At 47.0% G+C, this 26,692-nt stretch overlaps 1 protein-coding gene across 1 annotated transcript in view; it reads left to right on the top strand.

The window, feature by feature from the left end:
- The window catches only part of LOC142586817 (putative phospholipase B-like 2), a 270,042-nt gene that overhangs the window by 201,725 nt on the left and 41,625 nt on the right, over window positions 1-26,692 (top strand). The window contains exons 2-4 of the mRNA XM_075697683.1: window positions 9,368-9,589; window positions 24,666-24,912; window positions 25,276-25,373. Coding sequence (XP_075553798.1) covers window positions 9,375-9,589; window positions 24,666-24,912; window positions 25,276-25,373 — 560 coding nt within the window. The 5' untranslated portion in view covers window positions 9,368-9,374. The remainder of the gene's footprint in view (window positions 1-9,367; window positions 9,590-24,665; window positions 24,913-25,275; window positions 25,374-26,692) is intronic.

Here is a 26,692-nt window from a genome sequence, read left to right on the forward strand (position 1 = left end):
GGACAAGATAGGGGAAACTACTTGTGTTTCATAGATGAATTCAAGAAACGATAAAATAATGTAACTGAAATTCATCCACTTTGATTTCCATTAATTTATCGTTCCTTTAGTTCGCTTATTAAACACAAGTGATTTCCCCTATGTTGTCCTTGGTGCCAGTGCTGGCTTCTCATGATATTTCTTTGAGTTGAGTGTTATGGCAGCTTGTTCAACGCACATCAAAAGAATTACAAGTCGATTATGAGGCTGTGCAATAGTGCGGCCAATAATGACGACATCGTCTATGTAGCATACAAATCTCATATTTCAGTACCGTGTCCATAAACATCTCAAATGTCACAGGTGCGCTGCACAAACCAAACGCCATGACGGTGAATTCAAACGAGCCGTCTGGTGCCACAAAAGCTGTTTTCTCTTTCACGGCTGAATGCATAGGTATCTGCCAGTATCCAGATCGGAGGTCTACAGATCAAAAGTAGGGTGCGGAATGAAGACAATCGATAACGTCATTGAAACCGGGAAGCGGATACACGTCCTTTTTAGTCACGAAGTTGGGACGCCGGTAGTCGACGCAATACCTTCACGGCCCGTTTTTCTTTTCCGCAAGAATGACTGGCACAGCCCAAAGGAAACAGGAATCTGGGATGACCCTTTTGCCAGCCTGTCGCTGACCTGTGGGCGATGAGCTCGACCTCCGACGTGGTGGTGGTGGTGTTGCACGAGGCGGGGTTAAAATGACATGCATACCCGGCAATTGTTCGGCCTGAGCCTCATATGAGTCTCACTATGTGTGTCACTAGGTGTCGAATAGCCCCGTGTCTCGCATGAAGCCAACCAGCAGCGGTTGCATATTCATCCTGATTGCCCCGGGCCGTTAGCGGAAAACGATATCTTCAAAAGTCCTGTGCGAAGACCGTTTGTTTGTAGGCTGCCGACCATCACTTTTCTGTCTGTTTCGAACTGCGGGCATAGCCAAATGAAATATTCGATGTCGCCAATATCACCACAAAAGGCATACTGCATGAAAGAGTATCGTCCAGTCTTGAATATCCAAACCGGAGTGTACGTGGAGTCGGTTTTGATGCGTTGCTTCTTCGCGAGTAAGTCCATGGGTAACGCAGGGTTGGTGTGAAGTTTGGTGGATAGTCCTAAAGTGAATGTGTATTGCGTCCTTAGGGCTCTCAAAAATGTTTGGCGCTCTTACTTTCGGGACACATGTCACTGCTAGGCGTGCAAGAGCGCCAGCTTTTTCCTTTCCTTCAATTCGTACGTGAGATGGGATACATTGAAATTTCACCTTAAATCCGTGGCTCATTAGAACTTTAAACAGCGCAATTCATTGACTTGTAAACTTGTCTCGAGGTAGGTCAGGCAGCAATGGTTGTAGCGATGACTTTTAATGCGTCACCACCACGACGTCAAGTGCAGAAAAGGCGCGCAGTTCTCGCAAGGCTGCGGTAATTGCTGCGCTTCCTGCGGTTGTAGACGAAACTACGCGATGCAAGCGGCCAGAACACCACATATCAAGGGAGGGTATGCAGAATGCCGCTGCGCAGCTATGTGTCCGTGCACACTGCGACCCGTCTGTGTACACTTGTAGGTGGCTTTGAAACGCTGTGCTCCAGTGGTTTAGCAGAAGAAAATGCAATTCCGCAGTTGAAATTGTGCCTTTCAGGTGGGGTACACTCAGGCTCCACGTAACGTCCAAAAAGACCATAGTAGGTCGATGCTACTGCGTTCAGGCCATTTCAATCCTAAAAATCGGAAGTTGTCCAGCGCCGCGTGGAGATGGGAGCGAGTTCATGCTCTTAGCCGCCGGAGAAGCGCCGTGCTGGCGGGTGACTCGCCAAGCCTTAATAGTTGTATCAGCAAGTCCTGAGATGCCAAAAGGCAGAGTGGAAGAGACTCTGCTTTATTACTAACCTTCTTTTTTGAATCCGCCTGAGGAACTCCAAGCGCTAAGCGAAGTCCCTTCTGTGCGCTGCCTCCAAGCGCTCAAATTGGCTCGGTGATGGTGATGTCAGCGGCAGCTGATAGACAATGCGGCTTGTTATCAGTGCAGCGTTGAGTTGAAGCATGGACACAGGATTGTTTCCTCACCCCGCAGGGGCGTCTGCGTCAGTAGGCGTTTGGTGTGTTGCGACACCACGTACCCGAGCACACGAGGGTTGGACCCTCCCGCGTGTAGCCGTGCGCGGCTTAGCCGTGTCTGGGGAAAAGGGGATCCTGGGGGTTGAGCCGAAGCTGGGTGTTTGGACCTTTAAGGCCCCCCGGCGGAGGCAACACACCTCTTCGGCCTCGGCTTCACATAGACGGCACCCCCGGACTGACCCACCCGGGGGAAATCGGCAGTCGCCTTTTCCTGTCCCCCTCTCCAATCTTCGTCTTTCTCTCTCGCCTTTACATCTTTCCTGTCTTCTCATCACTTCTCCTCACTTCCTAGTTTCCCGGCGGCAAGGGTTAACCTTGTGTAGCTAGCCAGCCTTGGTTATGCTGTATTTGGTTATAGCAGCGATGTACGGCTGGCGTTGGCAGGGTTTCTCTAGCAGAAAGTCCTGTCACGTCCCCCTGTTGGGCTCCATGGTGGGTGGTCGGCATCGCGGCCGAAAACCCAACTATACTCATGGAAAACGCTTTTCCTAAACTCCCTGATCGCCCTCAGAAACGAGGGCGGACCGAAGATATCTTCCAGTTTTTCGGACGCCAAGTCCAGAATTTTCCTCGTTTTCATGTAATACACGCAGAAAAACCAGCTAAACAAGTGCGAACAATCTCCCCGTTCCTTGTAACTAAGTCTCTTACCGAACTTTTTGGTCCAGGATATAAGGTGTCGAGGATGGCTAGCGGTGACCTCCTCCTGGAGCTCCGCGATCAAAAGCAATTTGAGAAACTGCCTCAGCTAGTATCATTTGGGGACACCCAAGCAACAGTAACCCCGCACCGTACCATGAACACCACCCGCGGTGTTGTCTCGGATGATGACATGCTAGAGCTCACTGAAGCTGAACTCTTGGAGGGCTTCAGTGAACAGAATGTCATAAATGTTAAGCGAATTAAGATCAGGCGAGATGGTAAAGAGATCAATACGAAACACCTGATACTCACTTTCGGTTCAAGTGTCCTCCCCGAGACCATCGAGGCCGGTTACATCAAACTTCGTGTTAGGCCATACGTGCCCAATCCTCTCAGATGCTTTAAGTGCCAAAGGTTCGGCCACAGTTCACAGAACTGTCGAGGCCGGCTGACATGTGCCAAGTGCAGTAACAAAGAACATTCCTCCGAAACGTGCCAGAACACTCCACATTGTGTCAACTGTGAGGGCGAGCATGCCGCATACTCGCGGTCCTGCCCGTCCTGGAAAAGAGAAAAAGAGATTGTCACAATCAAAGTTAAAGAAAATATCACTTTCAAAGAGGCACGTAGGCGGGTGTCATACCTGTCTAAGAGCAGCTTTGCCGATGTGGCGCGTAAGGGGGCAGCGTCACAACGGCCTCCGGCGGCTGTCCGACCCACAGGCAGTGAGTCGGCAGTTACGCCATCTGCCCCCGCGGCGGTTGCAGCTAGCGCTGCTCCGTCAACCGAGGAGAAGGGACCATCCACCCCGAAGGTGGGTGCAGCCGAGGCTGCCCCAACCTCCGAGGCCCCTTCCAGCGCTGGCAACGGCCAGCGCAGCCAAATCCCTCAGGGAGCCCCATCGACCTCCGGGCTGGTGGGCGCAGGGGTCTTGCCCTCCAAGGCGGGACTCCCTCTGAAAACCTCTCGCTCGCAAGAGCGCTTGTCCGGCGCCTCACACGAGGCAATGGACACTACACCTGTCCCCAAGGCGCACCAAACGCCTAAGGAGCGTCGAGAATCGCTCGAACGCTTCAGAAAGAACAAAACACCTATTACAGGGCCTCGAAAGGGCTCTGCAATATAAGGCATCCACTCCGTTTCCGTAAACACAGCACCAATTTACCTTAAACATGGATACACAAATAATTCAATGGAACATCAGAGGTCTCCTTAGAAACCTTGATGATTTGCAAGAACTCATCCACAAACATAATCCGAAAGTGCTGTGTTTACAGGAAACACACTTAAAATCTAAATACACAAACTTTCTCCGTACTTATGTTACGTTTCGCAAAGATCGCGATGATGCCGTCGCATCATCGGGTGGTGTCGCGATTCTTACTCATAGAAGTATTGCGTGTCAACCTTTACAGCTACAAACGCCCCTTGAAGCAGTGGCGGTTCGAGTTGTCCTACTAAATAAACTCATCACCATTTGCTCCCTTTACATACCCCCGCATTACCAACTGAACAAACATGAATTTCACTCCTTGATCGATCAATTGCCAGAACCTTATGCTATTCTTGGCGATTTCAATGCGCACAGCTCCCTGTGGGGCGACTCTCGTATAGATGCGCGAGGTCGCCTTGTTGAACAGTTCCTTTTTTCTTCTGGAGCGTGCCTTCTCAATAAGAAAGAACCCACATATTACTCTCTTGCAAACCGATCCTTTTCGTCAATAGATCTTAGTATAGTCTCCCCGTCTGTACTGCCTGAACTTGAATGGGAAGTTACGACCAATCCTTACGGGAGCGACCACTTCCCTATACTGCTAAGATCATATAAAGAAAACGAATATCCACCATACGCTCCTAGGTGGAAGATTGAGACAGCTGATTGGGATAAATTTCGATCTCTAACTAGTATCTCATGGGCTGACCTGTCTTCGTTAGGAATAGACGCTGCAGTCGAGTTTTTTACAGCATTCATAATAGATGTCGCATTTAAATGCATATCAGAAGTAAAAGGCTTGGCCTGCAAACGGCGTGTCCCATGGTGGAACGACGATTGCAGGATCGCTCGTAAAAAACAGAACAGGGCGTGGGGGTTGCTACGCGCTTCTCCCACTGCAGAGAATCTAGTCAACTTTAAAAAAGTAAAATCCGAAGGCAGGCGAACCCGCCGACAGGCCAGACGAGAAAGTTGGCAGAAATTTCTATCGAGTATTAACTCGTTCAGAGATGAGGCGAAAGCCTGGGACAGGGTCAATAGGATAAGAGGGCGACAAGCACATGCACTCCCTTTGGTAAACACAGAAGGCGATACCCTACAAGATCAGGCAGACTCACTTGGGGAATATTTTGAGAGCGTGTCAAGTGCAACAAATTATACAAAATCCTTTCTCAAATACAAACAAACAGAAGAACGTAAGCCATTAACAAGAAAAGGTCGAGAGAATGAGCCTTACAACCATCCTTTTAGTATTGCTGAATTGAGAGCTGCCTTGAGCGCATGCAAGAGCTCCGCACCAGGATCGGATCGAATTATGTATGAAATGCTCAAAAATTTACACACGGATACGCAAGTTACACTACTCACACTTTTCAACACCATCTGGGATGCAGGGTACCTTCCAATCGCGTGGAAGGAAGCCATTGTGGTCCCTGTTTTGAAACAAGGAAAAGACCCTTCCTCAGTGGCAAGTTACCGCCCAATAGCCCTCACAAGTTGCATTTGTAAGGTGTTTGAAAAAATGATAAATCGGCGACTCATCTTTTTCCTTGAACAGAGCAAAATGCTTGATCCTTATCAGTGCGGCTTCCGAGAAGGGCGCTCAACAACTGACCATCTTGTACGTGTAGAAGCAAATATCCGGGACGCATTTGTACACAAGCAGTTTTTCTTATCCATATTCCTCGACATGGAGAAGGCCTATGACACAACGTGGCGCTATGGCATCTTAAGAGACTTGTCAGAAATGGGCATTCATGGCAATATGCTAAACATAATAACAAACTACTTGTCTAATCGTACATTCCGGGTTAAAGTCGGCAATGTACTGTCACGTCCTTTCATACAAGAAACTGGTGTACCCCAGGGAGGCGTGCTTAGCTGCACGCTCTTTATCGTGAAGATGAACACGCTTCGTGCTTCACTACCACCCGCCATCTTTTACTCTGTTTACGTGGACGACATTCAAATAGCTTTCAAATCTTGTAACCTCGCAGTCTGCGAGAGACAGGTACAGCATGGCCTGAACAAAGTGTCAATGTGGGCAGACAGGAATGGATTTAAGATCAATCCTAACAAAAGCTCTTGTGTTCTTTTTACAAGAAAGAGAGGACTTATCCCAGATCCTTGCATAGAACTGCATGGACAACAGATACCTGTTAACAAAGAACACAAATTTCTAGGTGTCATACTTGACTATAGACTCACTTTCGTCCCCTACATTAAACATCTTAAAGAAAAATGTCTGAAAACAATGAACCTAATCAAACTTCTATCCCATACTTCGTGGGGTAGTGACAGGCAGTGCTTAATTAATCTCTATAAGAGCCTGATTCGTTCACGATTAGATTATGGTGCCGTGATCTATCATTCTGCCGCTCCAAGTGCGCTAAAGATGCTAGACCCTGTTCACCATCTAGGTATCCGTTTAGCCACAGGAGCTTTCAGAACGAGTCCCATACAAAGTTTATACGCAGAATCGAATGAATGGTCACTTCATATCCAGAGAACGTACATCAGCCAAACATATTTTCTGAAAGTCCACTCAAATCCTGAACATCCCTGTTTTAAAACCGTTAATGACATGACATATGCTACACTCTTTCGCAATCGTCCCTCCGTAATACAGCCTTTCTCGCTGCGTGTGAGGGAGCTTAGTGATCAAATGCACGTCCCACTCCTCGAGCTCCGCCTAATGCATCCAGTCAAGCTGCTACCTCCTTGGGAGTGGCAGCTCATACAATGCGATATATCTTTTGTGCAAGTCACAAAGCATGCTCCAGATATCGAAATCCAAATGCATTTCCGGGAACTCCAGTACAAGTATGCCCGCACCGAGTTCTACACAGACGCATCGAAATCGCGCGAGGGGGTGTCCTATGCAGCCGTCGGTCCATCCTTCTCGGAATCCGACATACTGCACCCGGAAACTAGTATCTTTACGGCTGAGGCTTATTCACTGCTGTCGGCCGTAAAGCATATAAATAAATCACAACACCAGAAATCAGTTATATATACGGACTCCCTCAGTGTTGTGAAGGCCTTGATGTCTTTCTGTAACCACAAAAATCCAGTATTTATTGAACTCTACTCCGCACTGTGTAAAGCATATATATCGAACCAACATGTGATTATATGCTGGGTGCCTGGACATAGGGGCATTGAGGGAAACGTACTAGCGGACCAGATGGCCACATCAATCTCATTGCATGCAGTTAACTCTACTGCTTCGGTCCCTGTCACAGACCTGAAGCCTTTCTTAAGAAGGAAACTACGAAACCACTGGCAACGCATGTGGGACGAAGAAATAAATAATAAACTGCATGTAATAAAGCCACAATTAGGTTTCTGGCCTCCTGTAACAAAATCCCGCCGGACAGATGTCCTATTCTGCCGTCTAAGAATAGGACACACTTTTGGCACACATAACTTTTTACTCACGGGAAACGAGCCTCCAACCTGTGGTAGATGCGGGGAAAGGCTGACCGTCCTCCACGTCCTACTGGAGTGTCGGGAAGCCGAATCCGAAAGAAAAAAACATTTTCTCTTAGCATACCGCCACCACATCCCCCTTCATCCTGTTATGTTACTAGGTCCAGAACCACTCTTTGACACCAGCGCCGTCCTAGGTTTTTTGAAAGATGTTGTGTTGCATGTTATTAACCCCACACGTTCGTAGCGCTTCCTCTCTCCAGAGGATGCCGCTGCGACAATTATTTTGAATAGCACATGCCTCTAGGCCCTTGTGGTTCAAGGGCTCGGGTGAGGCAGTAGTGCTGTAACCAATTTAACATCTCGCATATTTCAAACAATGCATCATTCTTTTACGATGGATTTTAATGTTCATAGTCATCGCCATAATTTTATAGAACGTAGATTTTACGCACTTTACAGCGACTATTTTTAGGCCACTTTACAGCCAAATCACATCTTTCATAATACATCGTTAACGCTACCACTTGTCATGGCGCTCTTTGGCCAAACCTGGCCCTTGCGCCACAAAATAACACACACATCATCATCATTGTTTCCTCAATGTACACCTGCCATACGACGAAGTCTGTTGGCTCTTTTAACTGATGCAGCCACAGCATTTTCAACTGCGCGTCGCCATGGTAGCGTGCTGTCGATGGCGATGCCCTAGCATCGAACACTTAACTGATACTGTTTGTTTGCACTTGAAGCAATGTCTTGAAGACGTACGAGGTTGAGCTGAAAGGCGTACCCCACGGATGTGAGTGCGCTAATGCTACGGCGTGAACTCGCTGTCACGCGTGTTATTTTCGTGCTAGGTCAGCGTGATCCGAACAGCAACCTATATTATACGGAACCTATAATATAAGCAGTCATTCAACACATAGTCGTTAATGAACAGTCATTCAACCGTGCTTCTCGCTATCGGCTGTTAGTCACAAGGTTGTACGGGCTCCCGCTTAGCTTCGCATTTTATTCCGATGTTCTCGTGGCGTTTCAAAGGTTGCTTGCTAATGCGCTATCTGACTCGCGAAGAATACAGCTTCAGGCGCTGGCATATTCGTGCAACTGTGCCCTTCGTTTGTGTGCCTGCATATCAGTGTGCCTTCCGGTTTCCAACACGTAGTCCCCTTATGCCAGCCCACAAGAAAATCTGGCCTGTGAATAGACATGTGGGCGCTTGCACATCTCTCTGCAGCATCCTGCAGGAGAGCAATGGTTGCGTGACGAGAGCCAGCGTTGGCGTTCGTCCTTCCGTTGCTCCCTTTCAAACCGGAGACTAAACCCTTAGTCCTCCGATTTTGGACATGGCAGCCATTTTGTTCGAGTTGGTCTCTCTGGGGGCTAAATGTTTGTCGCGAGCACTAACAGCTGCAGTTACGCGAAGTTTGCCCATATTTAGCTTAGAGTGTATGCGTGATATGAGGGGTGTTGGTATAGTTTATGCCAACAGCTACAAGGCAATAGAGCTGATAGGCAGAGCCATTGATTAGGGACTTCAAAATACGTGTGATTTTGTTGACAAATATGTTTAAGTGCTCTCGACTCCACTGTGGCGTTGCACTTAGGCGAGGTATAATAGCTCTTTTTCCACCGGCTCTTTTTATATGGCGAGATAACTGCTGTACTGACTTCTCTTAAATATTTAGTCGGCGTGTAAACATGACAGCTTCTTAATTTAACTGAAGTTTCATGTTTTACTTGGAGTTGTTACACTGATCTTTAAAGAAGCGGAACAATTTTCGCTTTCTTGGAACGCTTAGGGACAGCATACCGAATGCCATACCACCATACCATACCTTTTCGTAGACACAGTGCTAGCGCATTGTGTCTACGAAAAGGCATGCGTGAGCCCGCGCCTAACCTATGTTAGTATCTTATACGCAGGTTTCCAATGGGTGGCCATCCTCATCTAACTGCAATAGCGCTGGTGTTCTGGCTCGTTTCCAAGGCGGACACATCGCATGAAACCAGGGCAGCTTGGGCTGCACTGGATGGCGGGACTCAGAAGCTCCTCATACAAGACGGCAAACCACAGAAAGCGGACACCGAATCCAAACACGTCCCCGTCGCGTGGGGGACCTTTAGGAATGACATCAATGAAACAGGGTGAGAAACAATGGTAACTCTGCAAATTTAGAAGCTTTGTAGCCTCTGTTCAGGTAAACGGCGGACAATAGATAAATGGTGCGACCACTGGCTTGACGTTTCGTGGTTAACACTACCGGCCGTCCACAAGTAAAGTCTCGTGCGCTGCATACACCAAGACTGCTTGACGGCCGCGCATAGCCATCAAGGGGCCAGGGGAATACGTATCATATTAATGAAGTGACACGTGAAGGAGAAAGGCTAGTGTAGTAGGACAACCTCCTTGGCCCATTTTTATTTCGCTCTTAGCATACAATGTTGTTCTAGTCTCCGGACCGGTCGAGCTCTTAAACGTTAGATTTTGTCCAGGATTCTTCGCATACGCAATCTCGCGATGACCTTTTTTCCAGCGAGGCTGTTAGCCTCTGGTTGGTCGGGATTGTTCTTGTCTGCGTACGCGCTTTTAATCAGACAAAAACGAACGGCAGTGCAACGTTCTGTGTTTGAGTTTGCGCGTAACAGTATTAATTTTACAGTGAAGCTACATATTGCTACAGCAACAACAGCTACAACAATTGGCTCGTGCAGCCGTGAGCAAGCAGCAACTGCGTACTGGGGATTGGGCAGTCTACCAAGCCGCCGTTTAATGAACCGTCGGGATTAAGCCAGTAATAAACACCGCGGCCGCACGTTTCAGCGTCGCTGGTTAACCATCTGTACGGAGTGCCTGGATGGTGATCTTTTTCATGTATTGGAATTACAATCGGATGCCATCATACGTGCAGGTTGTGCGTACGTCGTATTTTACGAATTTCCTGGCGCATTTTAGGTTGAGAAATTTAATTAGTTCAATTCCACACTTGCGCTACTCATAGGGCCTGCAACAATGTGGATGCATGCTGGCTATGACTCATATTCGAATGATAATGCGAAGCTATTATCTCTGCATCTTGTGCGCATGTCATACTTTACGCATTTTTGCTAGGCATTGTACTTCTAGCAACCATTTAGTTCAATAATGCACTTGCAATTGTCGGAGGGTCTAGAAGAATGAGGTTGCTTGCAGCATTTCCGGTATACGTGCGTGAAGGCGTGACGTACTTCACTTGTCGTGGTGTGTAACGTCGACAAGGGCTTTGCTGTACATCCACTTTCACAGTGTGTAATGAAGGGGGATTTTTTAACGTGCCATAACTTCCTTTTGTTCTTTCCTATTGCCGTGCGCGTGTATCACTTGGAATAACTTTTCCTAAATACCTGACTACCAAAGCAAACGCATGAAGTTTCGTGCCAAGAGCTGATTTTATGTGCTTCTGCCTATTTTTGCGGCATGATCATTCATTTCTGAGCTACCCATACTCATTCAATATAGGCAGCTCAGTACGTGAATAATTGAATCGCTAAAAATAAATGCCACTGGCAGTCACTCGTGTGAAAGACACAGCGCGAAGAGGAATCAATTGCAATTGAATCACTAGTTCTTTGCGGCTCTCTTCCACGCGCGATCGTCAACAAAACGCCAACTGTATCCCATGCATTTTAAACATTTTTCATGATCGGTAGAGAGAAGTGGCGAGTAAACAGCATTCCGTCTTTCGGCAACCTTAATTAAAACTTGGCAGCGCAAAAATGTTGTAAATCGCGCTTTCTATTCGTCGGAAAACATTGCATTGTTTCCGTCTGTGCGCTCATTTGTCTACTCCATTCGCACGTTTCTTGGTCACATGGAGTCATGCGCTAAGTAATTTTTGTTTGTTACCGGAAGTGGGCCCATGGCCACTGCGTGTGTACATAGCAAGAGCTGGAACTCTACAGGACCACAGTACTACTCTATGTTTGCTTTTAAATGACGCAATAATCACACTGCACAAAAGTCGAGGCACGTGTACCCACAGAGTACTAAACTGGGTGCTTCATTGGAGGAACGAAAAACAGAAAAAAAATCTAAGAATGAAATAATGAAGATCCCATGCACTGCAGAAAGGGATCTCTTTAAGCATGTTACGGGTAGGCTATCTGCGGGTTCGGAGATGGAAAAATATAGTACTTGCAAAGTAAATACCCTACCTTGCATTTTCGGTCTTGGATCACTGTAGAACAATGATATATATTGTTACGAGCCCCCTCCTTGAAACGACCACCGCGACGCTGCACGTGTTCAGCCATCTTGGTCATCTGTCAACCAGCCGGGTTTTAAGCCGTGCTTCGCTTTTCATTTGTTTGATGTCCGTTCACACATTGTTGGAGCTGCGAAGTATTCAAGCAAGACAACGGAGCTCCGATGTGGCCGGCCCTGCGGTGCCACCACCATGGCAGCCAGCCGCAATGTGCTCCTACGCCGCGAACCACGACTGTGTTAGCCCACTCTCGAGATCCTGGAACGTTCAACAGCACCGATGGCATGGACCTTGAGGAGTGGCTGACGCAATAAGAACGATCAGAATTACGATGATGCGATCACAGTCATTTGGACCTGACAGTCATGCTGGCCAAGGTGGCCCTTTATCTTAGAGGATCGACGAAATTCTGGGCTTACAGCATCAGGCCGAACATGAGAGCAGGGATACCTTTGAGCAAAAGCCCCGTGACCTGTTCGGTGAGGCCACCAGTCGGTAAATTTCGCGCGATGAGCAGCCATAATTTTTGTATCATGAATAAATTATAAATATCATGAAATGATAAATAAAATAAAGTAGAAATATGCGTACCTGTAAATAATGTCGCAATATTGTGTGCATTTTATCTACTTCACGTTTTGGAAACACGTAAACTTAACAAATCATTTATTCTTTAAGCTATTTTTTCCTGCATTGAAATGTGTTCGTATATGTGTTTCCTTTTCTACAAATGCGCATGCTGGCCTGTGTGCAGTGCTGTGCCTGGAGCAAAGGCCTTTGTCAGGCTACTATGCCTTTTGTTTCTGCTCCTGTTTCTGTTCCTGTACAGAAAGACACAAATAAATAAAGAAAAGAAAAATCGCTGGGGAGAAGCAGCTGTCAGCTCGAGTTCAAACGTCGACAGAGTTATAGCTGTCTTACATACACGATGTGCTGACAATGTGCCGTAAAGCTGACAGCGACATGCTTGACTCTGACAAGGTTGGCCACATCCTGAAGTGGATAGTTGACAACGCAGTCAATGGATGTGCAGAAGTTGTGCTACCTTTGATGTCGTGGTAGTGGACTGCAAGGGCTTCGAGCCGGCGAAAAGCCGCCGTATTGAACGGCCATTCGCCAGGGTTCCCAATACCACCATGACATCTTGGTGTGAAGAACCCGCCGTGGTTGCTCAGTGTCTATGGCGTTAGGTTGCTGAGCACAAGGTCGCGGGATCGAATCCCAGCCACGGCGGCCGCATTTCGATGAGGGTGAAATGCGAAAATACCCGTGTACTTAGGTTTAGGTGCACGTTAAAAAACCCCAGGTGATCGAAATTTCCGGAGTCCTCCACTACGGCGTGCCTCATAACCAGAAAGTGGTTTTGGCGCGTAAAATTCCATAATTTAAATTTATCTTGGTGTGAACAGCACCCGCCATCTCACTTTTCACGTCGTTTGGCCGCATTGATGGGGTTTTTTCACCGCGAAATCGCAGCGATGGCTTCAGCTAGCCTCTTTCACCGCTACAACACCGGTGACTCGAACACCCCAGCGGTTTCACTAGTTCAAGTCATCGTGCCAGAAGAAGGTGGTCACCTCTGCCTTGTCTTCTAGAGTGGCCATTGGAGTACCTCCTGCCGTCCTTGGAATGTACACCTCTCGCACACAATCGCCGGTCACCAAACTCCTGTTTTATTTGCCGTTGTTGAGCAATGTCCTTATGTCGTTGTGCTTGGTATGGAGTTTCCAACATCATATTTTACCCTAACTGACTGTGCGGTTGGCCATCTGCAGCTGGATATAACTCTCTAAGCCGATTCTTCAGTCCAAACAATTTGCCGCCCACCTGCCGCAAGCCATTTGTGCGGAAATGCAGACACGACGAAGCGTATAACCGGCCATTCAGTATTGCCGAGTTAAGAGCTACCTTGATCTCATGCAAGAGCACTGCACCGGGACCTGACGGAGTCATGTACGACATGATCAAAAACTTGCGCACTGACACACAAGTTGCAGTACTCCCACTCTTCAGCACTATTTGGGCTGCTGGATACATTCCACACACATGGAAAAAAGCAATTGTGGTCCCTGTTTTGAAGCAGGGGAAAGACCCATCCCTGGCGGCAAGCTATCGCCCATTAGCTCTTACAAGCTGCATGTGTAAGCTTTTTAAAAAAAAATGATTAATCGCAGACTCATATATTTCCTTGAACCCAACAATATACTTGATCCCTATCAGTGTGGCTTCAGAGAAGGCCGTTCGACAACAGATAATCTTGTACGCATTGAAGGATATATTCGTGATCCATATATACATAAACAGTTTTTCTTATCAATATTCCTTGACATGGAGAAGGCGTATGACACAACATGGCGTTACGGCACCTTGCTAGACTTGTCGGGAAGGGGCATCTGTGGAAATATGCTGAAAATAATTGAAAGCTATTTGTCGAATGGCATCTTCCGCGTGGAAATCGGCAACGTATTGTCGCGACCTTTCACACAAGAAACAGGCGTACCCCAGGGAGGCGTGCTTAGGTTTACGCTCTTTATCGTGTAGATCAACACGGTTGCTTCTTCATTACCACCTGCCATTCTTTATTCCGTCTACGTGGACGACATTCAAATTGGCTTCAAATCGTGTAACCTCGCAGTATGCGAGAGACAGGTGCAGCAGGGCTTGAACAAGGTTTCCAAGTGAGCAGAAAAATACGGATTTAAAATCAACCCCCACAAAAGATCCTGCGTCCTTTTTACTAGAAAGAGAGGCCTGGTTCCATATCCTTGTGTTCAACTGTGTGGACATCAAATAGCTATCGACAAAGAACGCAAATTTCTAGGTAATATACTTGATTGCAAAGCTCACTTTTATTCAGCGCATTAAATATCTTAAAGAAAGATGTCTAAGGGCAATGAACTTACTTAAAATTCTATCCCACACAACATGGGGTAGCGACAGGAAGTGTCTGATGAATGTTTATAAGAGCCTAATTCGATCAGGATTGGACTATGGTGCCGTCTTATATAACTCTGTCGCTCCGAGCGCACTAAAGATTCTAGATCCTGTCCACCATCTAGTTATCCGCGTAGCCACTGGCGCTTTCAAGACAAGCCCTATTGAAAGCTTATACGCAGAATCAAATGAATGGTCACTCCATCTACAGAGAACTTACATGAGCCTTACGTATTTCCTGAACATATATTCCAATCACCAACATCCATGTTTTTTAACGCTGTTAACGATATGACGCGTAGTACACTTTTCCATAACCGTCCCTCTGTAAGACAGCCTTTCTCGCTTCATGTGAGGGATCTTAGTGATGAAATGCATGTCCCACTCCTGAAGCTTCGCCTGATGTATCCAACCAAGTTGTTACCACCTTGGGAGTGGCAGGTGATAGAATGTGACATATCCTTTTTAGAAGTAACAAATCCCGCACCAGAGTTCGAAATGAGAATGCGTTTTCTAGAACTCCAGCACAAGCGCTGATGCATAGTGTTCTACACAGACCGAGTGAAATGCCGAGGAGGGCTATGCTGCCGTCGGCCTATCCTTCTCAGAATCCGGAGTACTGCTTCCGGAAACAAGTATCTTTGCGGCCGAGGCCTACGCATTACTGTCTTCCGTAAAATATATAAGAAAATCAAAACTTCCAAAAGCAGCTCTCAATAGAGATTCTAAGCGTCGTGGAGGCCCTAATGACACTCAGCAAACACAAAAATCCCCTATTTAATGAACTCTATTCGGTCTTGCGTAAAGCGTACTTTTCTGACCAGCATATCATATTACGCTGGGTAGCTGGCCATAGGGGAATCGAAGGTAACATTTTGGAGGACGAGATGACCACGTCTATCGCATCGCAAGCCGGTAACCCTACCGCTGCGGTGCCTGTCACAGATCTGTGGCCTTTCTTGCGAAGGAGGCTGCGAGATCACTGGCAACGCATGTGGGACGCGGAAACGGATAACGAGCTCCACCTGATAAAACCACAGTTAGGATTCTGGCCCTCTGCAACAAAATCACGCCGAACAGATGTCCTATTCTGTCGGCTCAGAATGGGACACACATTTGGCACCCCTAATCTTTTACTCACCGGAAATGATCCTCCAATCTGTGGTAGATGCAGGGAGAGGCTGACCGTGCTCCACGTTCTCCTACAGTGTCGCCCCGCAGGGGCGTCTGCGCAAGCAGGCGTTTGGTGTGTTGCGACACCACGTACCGGAGCACCCGAGGGTTGGACCCTCCCGCGTGTAGCCGTGCGCGGCTTAGCCGTGTCCTGGAGAAAGGGGATCCTGGAGGATGAGCCGATGCTGGGTCTTTGGACCTTTAAGGCCCCCCGGCGGAGGCAACACACCTCTTCAGCCTCTGCTTCACGTAGACGGCACCCCCGGACTGACCCACCCGGGGGAAATCGCAGTCGCCTTTTCCTGTCCTCCTCTCCAATCTTCGTCTTGCTCTCTCGCCTTTTTCATCTTTCCTGTCTTCTCATCACTTTTCCTCACTTCCTAGTTTCCCGGCGGCAAGGGTTAACCTTGTGTAGCTAGCCAGCCTTGGTTACGCTGTATTTGGTTATAGCAGCGATGTACGGCTGGCGTTGGCAGGGTTTCTCTAGCAGGAAGTCCTGTCACGTCCCCCTGTTGGGCTCCATGGTGGGTGGGCGGCATCGCGGCCGAAAACCCAACTGTACTCCTGGAAAACGCTTTTCCTAAACTCCCTGATCGCCGTCAGAAACGAGGGCGCACCGAAGAGATCTTTAGTTTTTCGGACGCCAAGTCCACAATTTTCCTCGTTTTCATGTGATACACGCAGAAACACCTGCTAAACAAGTGCGAACAATCTCCCCGTTCCTTGTATCTAAGTCTCTTACCGAACTTTTTAGTCCAGGATATAAGGTGTCGAGGATGGCTAGCGGTGACCTCCTCCTGGAGCTCCGCGATCAAAAGCAATTTGAGAAACTGCCTCAGCTAGTATCATTTGGGGACACCCGAGTAGTAGTAACCCCGCACCGCACGATGAATACCTCACGCGGTGTTGTCTCGGACGATGATTTGCTGGAGCTCACTGAGGCTGAGCTCTTGGAGGGCTTCAGCGAACAGAATGTCATAAATGTCAAAAGAATTAAGATGAGGCGAGATGGAAAAGAAATCCAAACAAAACACCTGATACTCACTTTCGGTTCAAGCGTCCTACCCTAGTCCATCGAGGCCGGTTATATCAAACTTCGTGTTAGGCCGTACGTGCCCAATCCTCTTAGATGCTTTAAGTGCCAAAGGTTCGGCCACAGTTCACAGAACTGTCGTGGCCGGCTGACATGGGCCAAGTGCAGTGACAAAGAACATTCCTCCTAAACGTGCCAGAACACTCCACATTGTGTCAACTGTGAGGGCGAGCATGCCGCATACTCGCGGTCCTGCCCGTCCTGGAAAAGAGAAAAAGAGATTGTCACAATCAAAGTCAAAGAAAACATATCTTTCAAAGAGGCACGTAGGCGTGTGTCATTCCTGTCTAAGAGCAGCTTTGCCGATGTGGCGCGTCACGGGGCAGCGCCACAACGGTCTCCGGCGGCTGTCCGACCCACAGGCAGTGAGCCGGCAGTTACGCCATCTGCGCCCACGGTGGTTGCAGCTAGCGCTGCTCCGCCTACTCAGAAACGGGGCCATCGACCCCGAATGTGGGCGCAGCCGAGGCTGCCCCAACCTCCCCGGCCCCTTCCAGCGCTGGCAACAGCCGGCGCAGCCAAATCCCGCAGGGTGCCCCATCGACCTCCGGGCTGGTGGGCGCAGTGGCCTTGCCCTCCAAGGCAGGACTCTCCCTTGTAACTTCTCGCTCGCAAGAGCACGTGTCCGGTGCCTCACAAGAGGCAATGGACACTACACCTGCCCTCAAGGCGCACCAAACGCCTAAGGAGCGTCGAGACTCCCTCGAACGCTCCAGAAAGGGCAGAAATCCCGTTACAGGGCCTCGAAAGAGCTCTGTAACTTTAGGCAACACCTCCCTTTTCATACACACAGCGCTTATTTCTTTCCAATATGGCTACACAAATAATTCAACGGAATGTCAGAGGTCTTCTTAGGAACCTTGATGACGTACAAGAGCTTATCCAAAAACACAATCCGAAAGGGCTGTGTCTACAGGAAAGACACTTAACACCACAACACACAAACTTTCTCCGACCGTATGTCAAGTTCCGCAAAGATCGCGATGATGCTGTCGTATCATCAGGTGGTGTTGCCATTTTAATTCATAAAAGTATCTCCTGTCAGCGTTTACAGCTACAAACGCCCCTCGAAGCAGTGGCGGTTCGAGCTGTTCTTCTAAATAAACTCGTCACCATTTGCTCCCTTTACGTACCCCCAAACTACAAATTAACAAAACATGAATTCCAATCCTTTATAGATCAATTGGCAGAACCTTATGTTGTTCTTGGCGATTTCAATGCGCACAGCTCCCTCTGGGGCGACTCTCGTATAGATGCGCGAGGTCGTCTTGTTGAACAGTTCCTTTTTTCTTCTGGTGCGTGCCTTCTGAATAAGAAGAAACCCACTTATTACTGTCTTGCAAACAATACCTTTTCTTCAATTGATCTGAGTATAGTTTCCCCGTCCATACTGCCTGAACTCGAATGGGAAGTTACGAACAATCCTTACGGAAGCGACCATTTCCGCATACTATTAAGAACACTTAAAGAAGACGAATATCCACCACAGGCTCCTAGGTGGAAGACTGAAACAGCAGATTGGGAGAAATTCCGAACCTTAACTAGCATATCATGGGATGACATGTCCGCGTTAGGAATTGATGCTGCTGTGGAATATTTTACAGCCTTCATAGTAGATGCCGCAACTAAATGTATATCACAAGTAAATCGACTGGCATGCAAACGGCCTGTCCCGTGGTGGAACGACGATTATAGGATCGCTCGTAAGAAACAAAACAAAGCGTGGGGCTTGCTACGCGACTCCCCAACTGCGGATAATCTTATCAATTTTAAACAAGTAAAATCCCAAGGCAGGCGAACCCACCGACAGGCCTGAACAGAGAGTTGGCAGAAGTTTTTATCTGGTATCAACTCCTATACAGATGAGGCCAAAGGCCAAAATTTTATCCTATTAACAGGGTTAATAGGATAAAAGGGCGACAAACATATTCACTTCCTTTGGTGAACGCACAAGGTGAAACACTGAAAGATCAGGCAGACTCACTTGGAGAACACTTTGAGAGCGTGTCGAGTTCGAACCATTATTCGCAATCCTTCCTGAAATATAAACAAATAGAAGAATGCAAGCGACTCATCAGAAAATGTCGACAGAATGAGCCTTACAACCGTCCTTTTAGTATTGCCGAAATTGCCGAACTGAGAGCTGCCTTGAGCGCATGCGGGAGCTCCGCACCGGGATCTGATCGAGTCATGTAGGAAATGCTTAAAAACTTACACAGTGATACGCAAGTTGCACTACTCACACTTTTCAACACCATCTGGGATGCAGGGTGCCTTCCAACCGCGTGGAAGGAAGCCATTGTAGTCCCTGTTTGGAAACAAGGCAAGGACCCTTCCTCGGTGGCAAGTTACCGCCCGATAGCCCTCAGAAGTTGCATTTGTAAGGTGTTCGAAAAAATGATAAATCGGCGACTCAGTCATTTCCTTGAACAGAGCAAAATGCTTCATCCTTATCAGTGCGGCTTCCGAGAAGGGCGCTCCACAACTGACCATCTTGTACGTGTAGAAGCAAATATCCGGGACGCATTTGTACACAAACAGTTTTTGTTATCCATATTCCTCGATATGGAGAAGGCGTACGATACAACGTGGCGTTACGGAATCTTAAGAGACTTGTCAGAAATGGGCATCCATGGGAATATGCTAAACCTAATAGAAAGCTATCTGTCCGATCGTACCTTCCGGGTAAAAATCGGTAATGTACTCAAGAAACGGGTGTACCCCAAGGAGGCGTGCTCAGCTGCACGCTCTTCATCGTGAAGATGAACACGCTTCGTGCTTCATTACCACCGGCTATCTTGTACTCTCTCTACGTGGACGACATTCAAATAACTTTCAAATCTTGTAACCTCGCAGTCTGCGAGAGACAGGTACAGCATGGCCTGAACAAAGTCTCAATGTGGGCAGACAAGAATGGATTTAAGATCAATCCTAACAAAAGCTCTTGCGTTCTTTTTACAAGAAAGAGAGGAATGATCCCAGATCCTTGCTTAGAACTGGGTGGACAACAAATACCTGCAAACAAAGAGCAAAAATTTCTAGGTGTTTTACTTGACTACAGACTCACTCTCGTCCCCCACATTAAACATTTTAAAGAAAAATGTCTAAAAACGATGAACATAATGAAACTTCTATCCTAGACTGCATGGGGTAGTGACAGGAAGTGTTTATTGAAACTCTATAAAAGCCTCATTCGTTCACGACTAGACTATGGTGCCGTGATTTATCACTCTGCCGCCCCGAGCGCGCTAAATATGCTAGACCCAGTCCACCATCTAGGAATCCGACTGGCCGCTGGCGCTTTCAGAACGAGTCCCATAAAAAGCTTATATGCAGAATCGAATGAGTGGTCACTTCATCTCCAGAGAACATACATCAGCCAAACATATTTTCTGAAAGTCCACTCTAATCCTCAACATCCGTGTTATACTACCGTTAACGAGATGACATATGCTACACTCTTTCATAATCGTCCCTCTGTAAGACGGCCTTTCTCGCTACGTGTGAGGGAGCTTAGTCATGAAATACATGTCCCACTCGTCGAGCTTCGCCTAATGCATCCAGCCAAGCTGCTACCTCCTTGGGAGTGGCAGCTGATACAGCGCGATATATCTTTCATGCAAGTTACAAAAACGCTCCAGAGATTGAAATCCAAATGCATTTCCGGGAACTCCAGCACAAATACTCCTGCACGTTGTTCTACACAGACGCATCGTAGTCACAAGACGGGGTGTCCTATGCAGCCGTCGGTCCATCCTTCTCGGAATCCGAAGTACTGCATCCGGAAACTAGTATCTATACGGCTGAGGCCTACGCACTGCTGTCGGCCGTAAAGCATATAAATAAATCACAACTCCAGAAATCAGTTATATATACGGACTCCCTCAGTGTTTTGAAGGCCTTGATGTCTTTCCGTAATCACAAAAATCCAGTATTTAATGAACTCTACTCCGCACTATGTAAGGCATATATATCTAACCAACATGTGATTATATGCTGGGTGCCTGGACATAGGGGCATCGAGGGAAACGTTCTAGCCGACCCAATGGCCACATCAACTTCATTTCATGCAGTTAATCCTACTGCTTCGTTCCCTGTCACGGACCTGAAGTCTTTCTTAAGAAGGAAACTACGAAACCACTAGCAATGCATGTGGGGCGAAGAAATAAATAATAAACTGCATGTAATAAAGCCGCAATTAGGTTTCTGGCCTCCTGTAACAAAATCCCACCGGACAGATGTCCTATTCTGCCGTCTAAGAAGAGGACACACTTTTGGCACACATAACTTTTTACTCACAGGAAACGAGCCTCCAACCTGTGGTAGATGCGGGGAGAGGCTGACCGTCCTCCACGTCCTACTGGAGTGTCGGGAAGCCGAATTTGAAAGAAAGAAACATTTTCTCTTAGCATACCGGCAGCACATCCCCCTTCATCCTGTTATGTTACTTGGTCCAGAACCACTCTTTGACACCAACGCCGTCCTAGGTTTTTTGAAAGATGTTGTATTGCATGTTATTAGCCCCACACATTCGATGCGCTTCCTCTCGTCAGAGGATGCAGCTGTGATAATCATTTTGAATAGCACATGCCTCTAGGCCCTTGTGTTTCAAGGGCTCCGGCGAGGCAACAGTGCTCCAGGTACGCAAGGAGGTGTGCTGAGCTGCACTTTCTTTATTGTCAAAATGAACTCGATCCAGACTGCCATGCCACGTAGTATGTTTTATTCTGTATATGTAGATGACATCCAAATAGGTTTTAAATTATGTAATCTAAGTATCTGTGAGCGACATGTACAGCTTTGCATAAATAAATTGTCTAAGTGGGAGGACGAAAATCGTTTTAAGGTAAATCCGAAAAAAAGTACGTGCGTCCTGTTCTCTAATAAGAGAGGTATACTGGCGGTACCCGTAATCAATGTCAATGGAGAACGGTTATCTATGAGCTGTGAACACAAATTTTTAGGGATCCTTCTAGACAGTAAGCTAACTTTTGTGCCACACCTGAAGTATCTTAAGGCAATGTGCCTCAAGACTATGAATCTGCTGAAGCTGTGTCACGCACAGCTTGGGGAAGCGACAGGAGATGCCTAATAAAGTTGTACAAAATTCTAATATTAACACGCCTTAACTATGGCGCCATAGTATATAATTCTGCTGGACCTAGTACTCTAAAAATTTTAGATCCTGTCCACCACTTAGACATCCGCCTTGCAACAGGCGCATTTAGAACTAGTCCTGTGCAAAGCCTTTACGTCGAATCTAATGAATGGTCCCTATACTACCAAAGGACCTATCTAAGTCTTTCGTATGCCTTGAAGGTAAAATCAGCTGTGGATCACCCATGTCATTCAATTATTCACGACTCCTCTACGGCCAGGCTGTTCCGTAACCGCCCAGGTGTCCGGCCTCCTCTGTCCCTCCGGTTGGAAGCACTCTCAGAAAAAACAGGGGTCTCTCTTTTAGAGAATGTCTTAATGGCGCCCTCTCGGCTTCCACCGCCTTTGGAGTGGCAGACTATCAAATGTGACATCTCTTTTTTACAAATATCGAGACAAGCACCTCAGGCTCGCATACAATCACATTTTATTGAACTTAAAGAGAAGTATTCCTGTGACGAATATTACACAGATGCTTCGAAGTCTCCTCCTGGTGTTGCTTACGCAGCTATCGGACCCTCGTTTTCAACATCTGGGGCCCTAAACCCACACACAAGTATCTTTACGGCAGAAGCATACGGTATACTTTCGGCTATTAAACACATAAGGCGCAGAAATGTCGCTAGGGCTGTTGTCTTTACAGACTCATAAAGTGTCGTGAGAGCCCTGATTAGCTTACGAAAGCATAAGAATTCCGTTTTCAATGAGCTCTATAGCTTGTTGTGCTCCGCGTATATGTGCAACCAAGCAATTTTCCTATGCTGGGTGCCTGGCCATAAAGGTATAAAAGGCAACGTAGCTGGTGACGAAAACGCTACGTTAGTGAGTTTTAGCGACACAGATGGAAATATCCCCATTCCTGCCATAGACCTAAAGCCCTTTCTGCGCCGTAAATTGAGGAATCATTGGCAAGCAGAGTGGGATACAGAAGCATTGAATAAGTTACACATCATAAAACCAAAACTGCGGAATTGGATAAGTCCGAAAACAGCACGGTACAAAGAAGTACTCATTTGCCGATTAAGAATAGGACACACTTACACTACTCGCTCCTACCTCTTGACTGGCGGGGATTCTCCTACTTGTAGGAGGTGCGGCGATAGGTTGGCAGTGCTCCATGTTCTTATCCAGTGCTCTGCAATAGAAACAGAGAGGAAAAAGTATTTCTCTTCTGCATATCGGGAAAATATACCACTCCACCCTGCATTTTTTCTTAGTGATGACCCACTTTTTAAACTGCACATAGTCTTAGATTTCTTAGCCGAAACCGACATTCTGAAAATAATTTGGCCGTAAAATTTGAACACGTGGTTACCAGACCTTGTATGGGAGGGCCGTCTTGATGCTCTAGTCTAATTGTTGTTTCGTTTTCGTATGTTTTTTTTATCAAAACACAACTGCCATCGTCCACGTCCATAACTAATCAGTGTCATTATTTTAATAACGGTATATTTACGCCATTTGCGGCGAAAGTTTTTACGCCCTTATACAGCCATGTCACACCTACCATAATTTCACTGTCCACGCCAGTCAGAATAAATCCTTTAAATTACCATTTGTCATGGCACTCTTTGGCCATAACTGGCCCTTTCGCCATTAAAAACCACATATTATCATCGCCTACATTGCCAACAATATTTGGGCGCATGATTGCACCCAGCGACAGTGTCGGCTTCGCCTTTTCGCATGACAAATGTAGAAATGTGCTAATGTCACAATGACACGAAGGTAACAAAACACGCAATAAGACGACATAAGCATAACTACTCAAAGAACAAAATGTCACGACAGAGAAATACACACAAAAATATTACAAAGACTTCCGGTACAACCGAGAGCAATAGTGTACGGACTGCAGGGTCGCCGACAAAACATAATTTGTTTGTAATTACCAGGCCTAAACGGAAACTGACGAGTGCACTAGAAAATCCGTAATGCCAAGTTTGGAGTGCGGTCTTTAATTTGAAGTTGTATTCACAGGCAGAGGAGAAAGTCAGTTTTGTCGCGCAATCTCTGGTCCGTAGACATTTTCTCACGGGAGTACATTACAGGTACGCAAGATGCCGCATATTATTTTTTACTGCTTTCTTAGAAGACGTCAGTCAGCAATGTATATGCCTCACACGTGCTCCTAGCCTCGCGGAACCGTAGGACATTCCAGATGCCACGTGATAGGGTAAGGAAGCTTTCCTCTACAACACTTCCATATATAGCGTTTCAAGGCTGACTTTCCAGCTCGGCGCGTATTATGTCCAGTGGCCGCCATTAGTGTAGAATGTAAGGCCTCGATTTAATGTTATCTAACCCCTGCTTATGTAAAAAAATTACATACGTTAGTCGAGCCGCGACTAATTCCACGTATTCGTAAACGAAACCATCCATTGAAATAGTCGCGCATCACTAAGGCGCGAGTGCCTTCGTCGTCCGAACCCTGCGGTAAGTCAATAATTGCCCATGGGACGAAATGGCTGTATCTAGCGGCGCATAACTGGTCAATACATTAATCCCACGTGATAAAAGAGGCGATATAAAATAAAGCTCAGTCGGTGTATACTTGAGAAGGTAGTGTAATACGGCGGAATTCGGGGTTACCTGTGTTTGTGGTTTTTCCTCCGCTTTGCAGGTGGTCGTATCTACAGGTTGAATCCAACGAACGGGTTCCAGACGAGCTCCAAGCTTACGCAGCCGGTGCTGTCGAGGCGCACCTTACGCGGAATCTGATGGAGTACCAGTGGATAAATATGTTCGGACGGTACTGCGAAAACCGGACAACGTACTGTGACAAGCTCTCGAAGTTCTTCACAAAAAACTTGAAGTACTCCCAAGAGAAACAGCACCTTTTAAGGAAGAATGACTCCTTCTGGAACATGGTATTACAGTGTGCTGTTCGTTTTTTATATATGTGACAAATTTCCTTGGATTAGTTATGAACTGTGGTAAAAGCGACAAGTTTCAGCTTATTATTTGTCAGCAAGGGTTGAAAGCAAGAAAACATTGACAGTAATTACATTTCGCGAAACTGCCACAAAATTTTAACAAAGCGCAAGAAATACCTTTGATTCTTTTAATCGCATTTGATCCTTCAGCTTAAGTAGCAGACCACAATACTTCATTGTTCATCAGTTTGTCATTTGCAACAGCTCTTAGGTAATACTTCATGCCACAACTTTCCTACCCTTCGCGGAACTGCACCACATTTTGCAGCTACAATCTTCTAGATATTCGAATCGCAGGTGCATCTTCAAATGAAGCAGCTGGCAGGCCTCAGCGATGCCTTCGAAAACAAGCAGCTTGATTTTTCCAGTGAAGTTTCCAGTGCTACAAGAGTGGTGTAAGTATCTGCATTTATGGAAAGTACGGTGCATTGCCTTATAATAAAATTTAGTTCCGCTCCCTACAAGTGACGCCGCATTACATATGTGCACAGAATCGAACTGGCGGTAGCTTTCTTTAGCAGTGTTGCCTATTGAGCGGCCTATCCGTTAAATGTAGCGACTTGTGCTTAGCGGGATCAAGTCGCACAGCTGGTGGCTTTTTGGTGACAAAACGAGTCACCATATTTATCTACGCCTGGGGTGGTCCATATCTTGCGAGTATGCTGCTTAACCATGTGCATTCTGGCAAACAAGTCATAGAGAGAGAGAATGAGCGTTTAATAATGTGAATCATTGAAAATGACTGCTTCGGTCTTCACCCAAGGCGGGCGGCCTCCTTAGTCCAGCTACCCAGTGGCCTTTGCTGCTTCCCTGGCCTGGTTCACCAGCTTGCCCTGCTGCTCCAGTTCTGGGGCGGATAGCTTGGCGTCCCACGATTCTTGGATGGTTTCATAGGTGCTTCTGTCTTCATTTCTTCGTTCTCTGTCTCTATTTACTTCATTTCTTGCTTCCGCAAGGTTAGGACGCCCTATCACTATTAGGCAAAGGGAGTCGGCGTCCTGCAGGACAGGCAAATTTATGCAAATAGGGTTGCGTGCATTTTATTCATTATAATGCCGTGTAATAGGAGCTTGTTTGGAAACGCCACAGAGAGGCGGTCTTTTCTCTGGTTAGTTTGGGGTGCGGTAGAGGCGATACCTTTCTCTCAAATTTGTAATGCGGCAGGAGATCCGTATACTTTCTGGTAATATCCTCGGGCCACGTCGCCTTCCCGAACTCCTCTGGCAGGAATGAGCGGCTTGTGCGATCTCGGGCAGCGGCGTGTGGCGCTTCGTTTTCCGCCAGTGACTCGTGGCCACACGACAAAGGTCTCGGGGACTAGCGTGCATTTCGATATTTATTGCAGGATTTTCAGAGCGTTGGTGGATATGCTGCCTTTTTGAAAATTACTAGGCGCAGAATGGGAGCAGCTCAGTATTGCGGCATTTTCCGTGCATGTGGAGATGGCCAGTGCTATTGCCCAGCTCTTCGGTCATGTCCGCACCTCTTCCGAGTATCGTGGCAGCAGCATTTTCTTCGCCTTGGGCTATAATTGCGCTTATTGCGAAAGCAGGTATCTTTGAGTGTTCTGCCGCATCCGTGTATCTTGTGTTAGGGTCTGCAGACATCTTGTTCAGTGCTTTTGCTGTTGCCCGTCTTCCTTCATTATGAAAGTTTGTATGCATATTGTTACAGTATAGTATGTGTCGGTAGCGCGAGAACGGAAGAAGACGAG

This window comes from Dermacentor variabilis, chromosome 7 (assembly GCF_050947875.1).
Source record: "Dermacentor variabilis isolate Ectoservices chromosome 7, ASM5094787v1, whole genome shotgun sequence".
NCBI lineage: Eukaryota > Metazoa > Arthropoda > Arachnida > Ixodida > Ixodidae > Dermacentor > Dermacentor variabilis.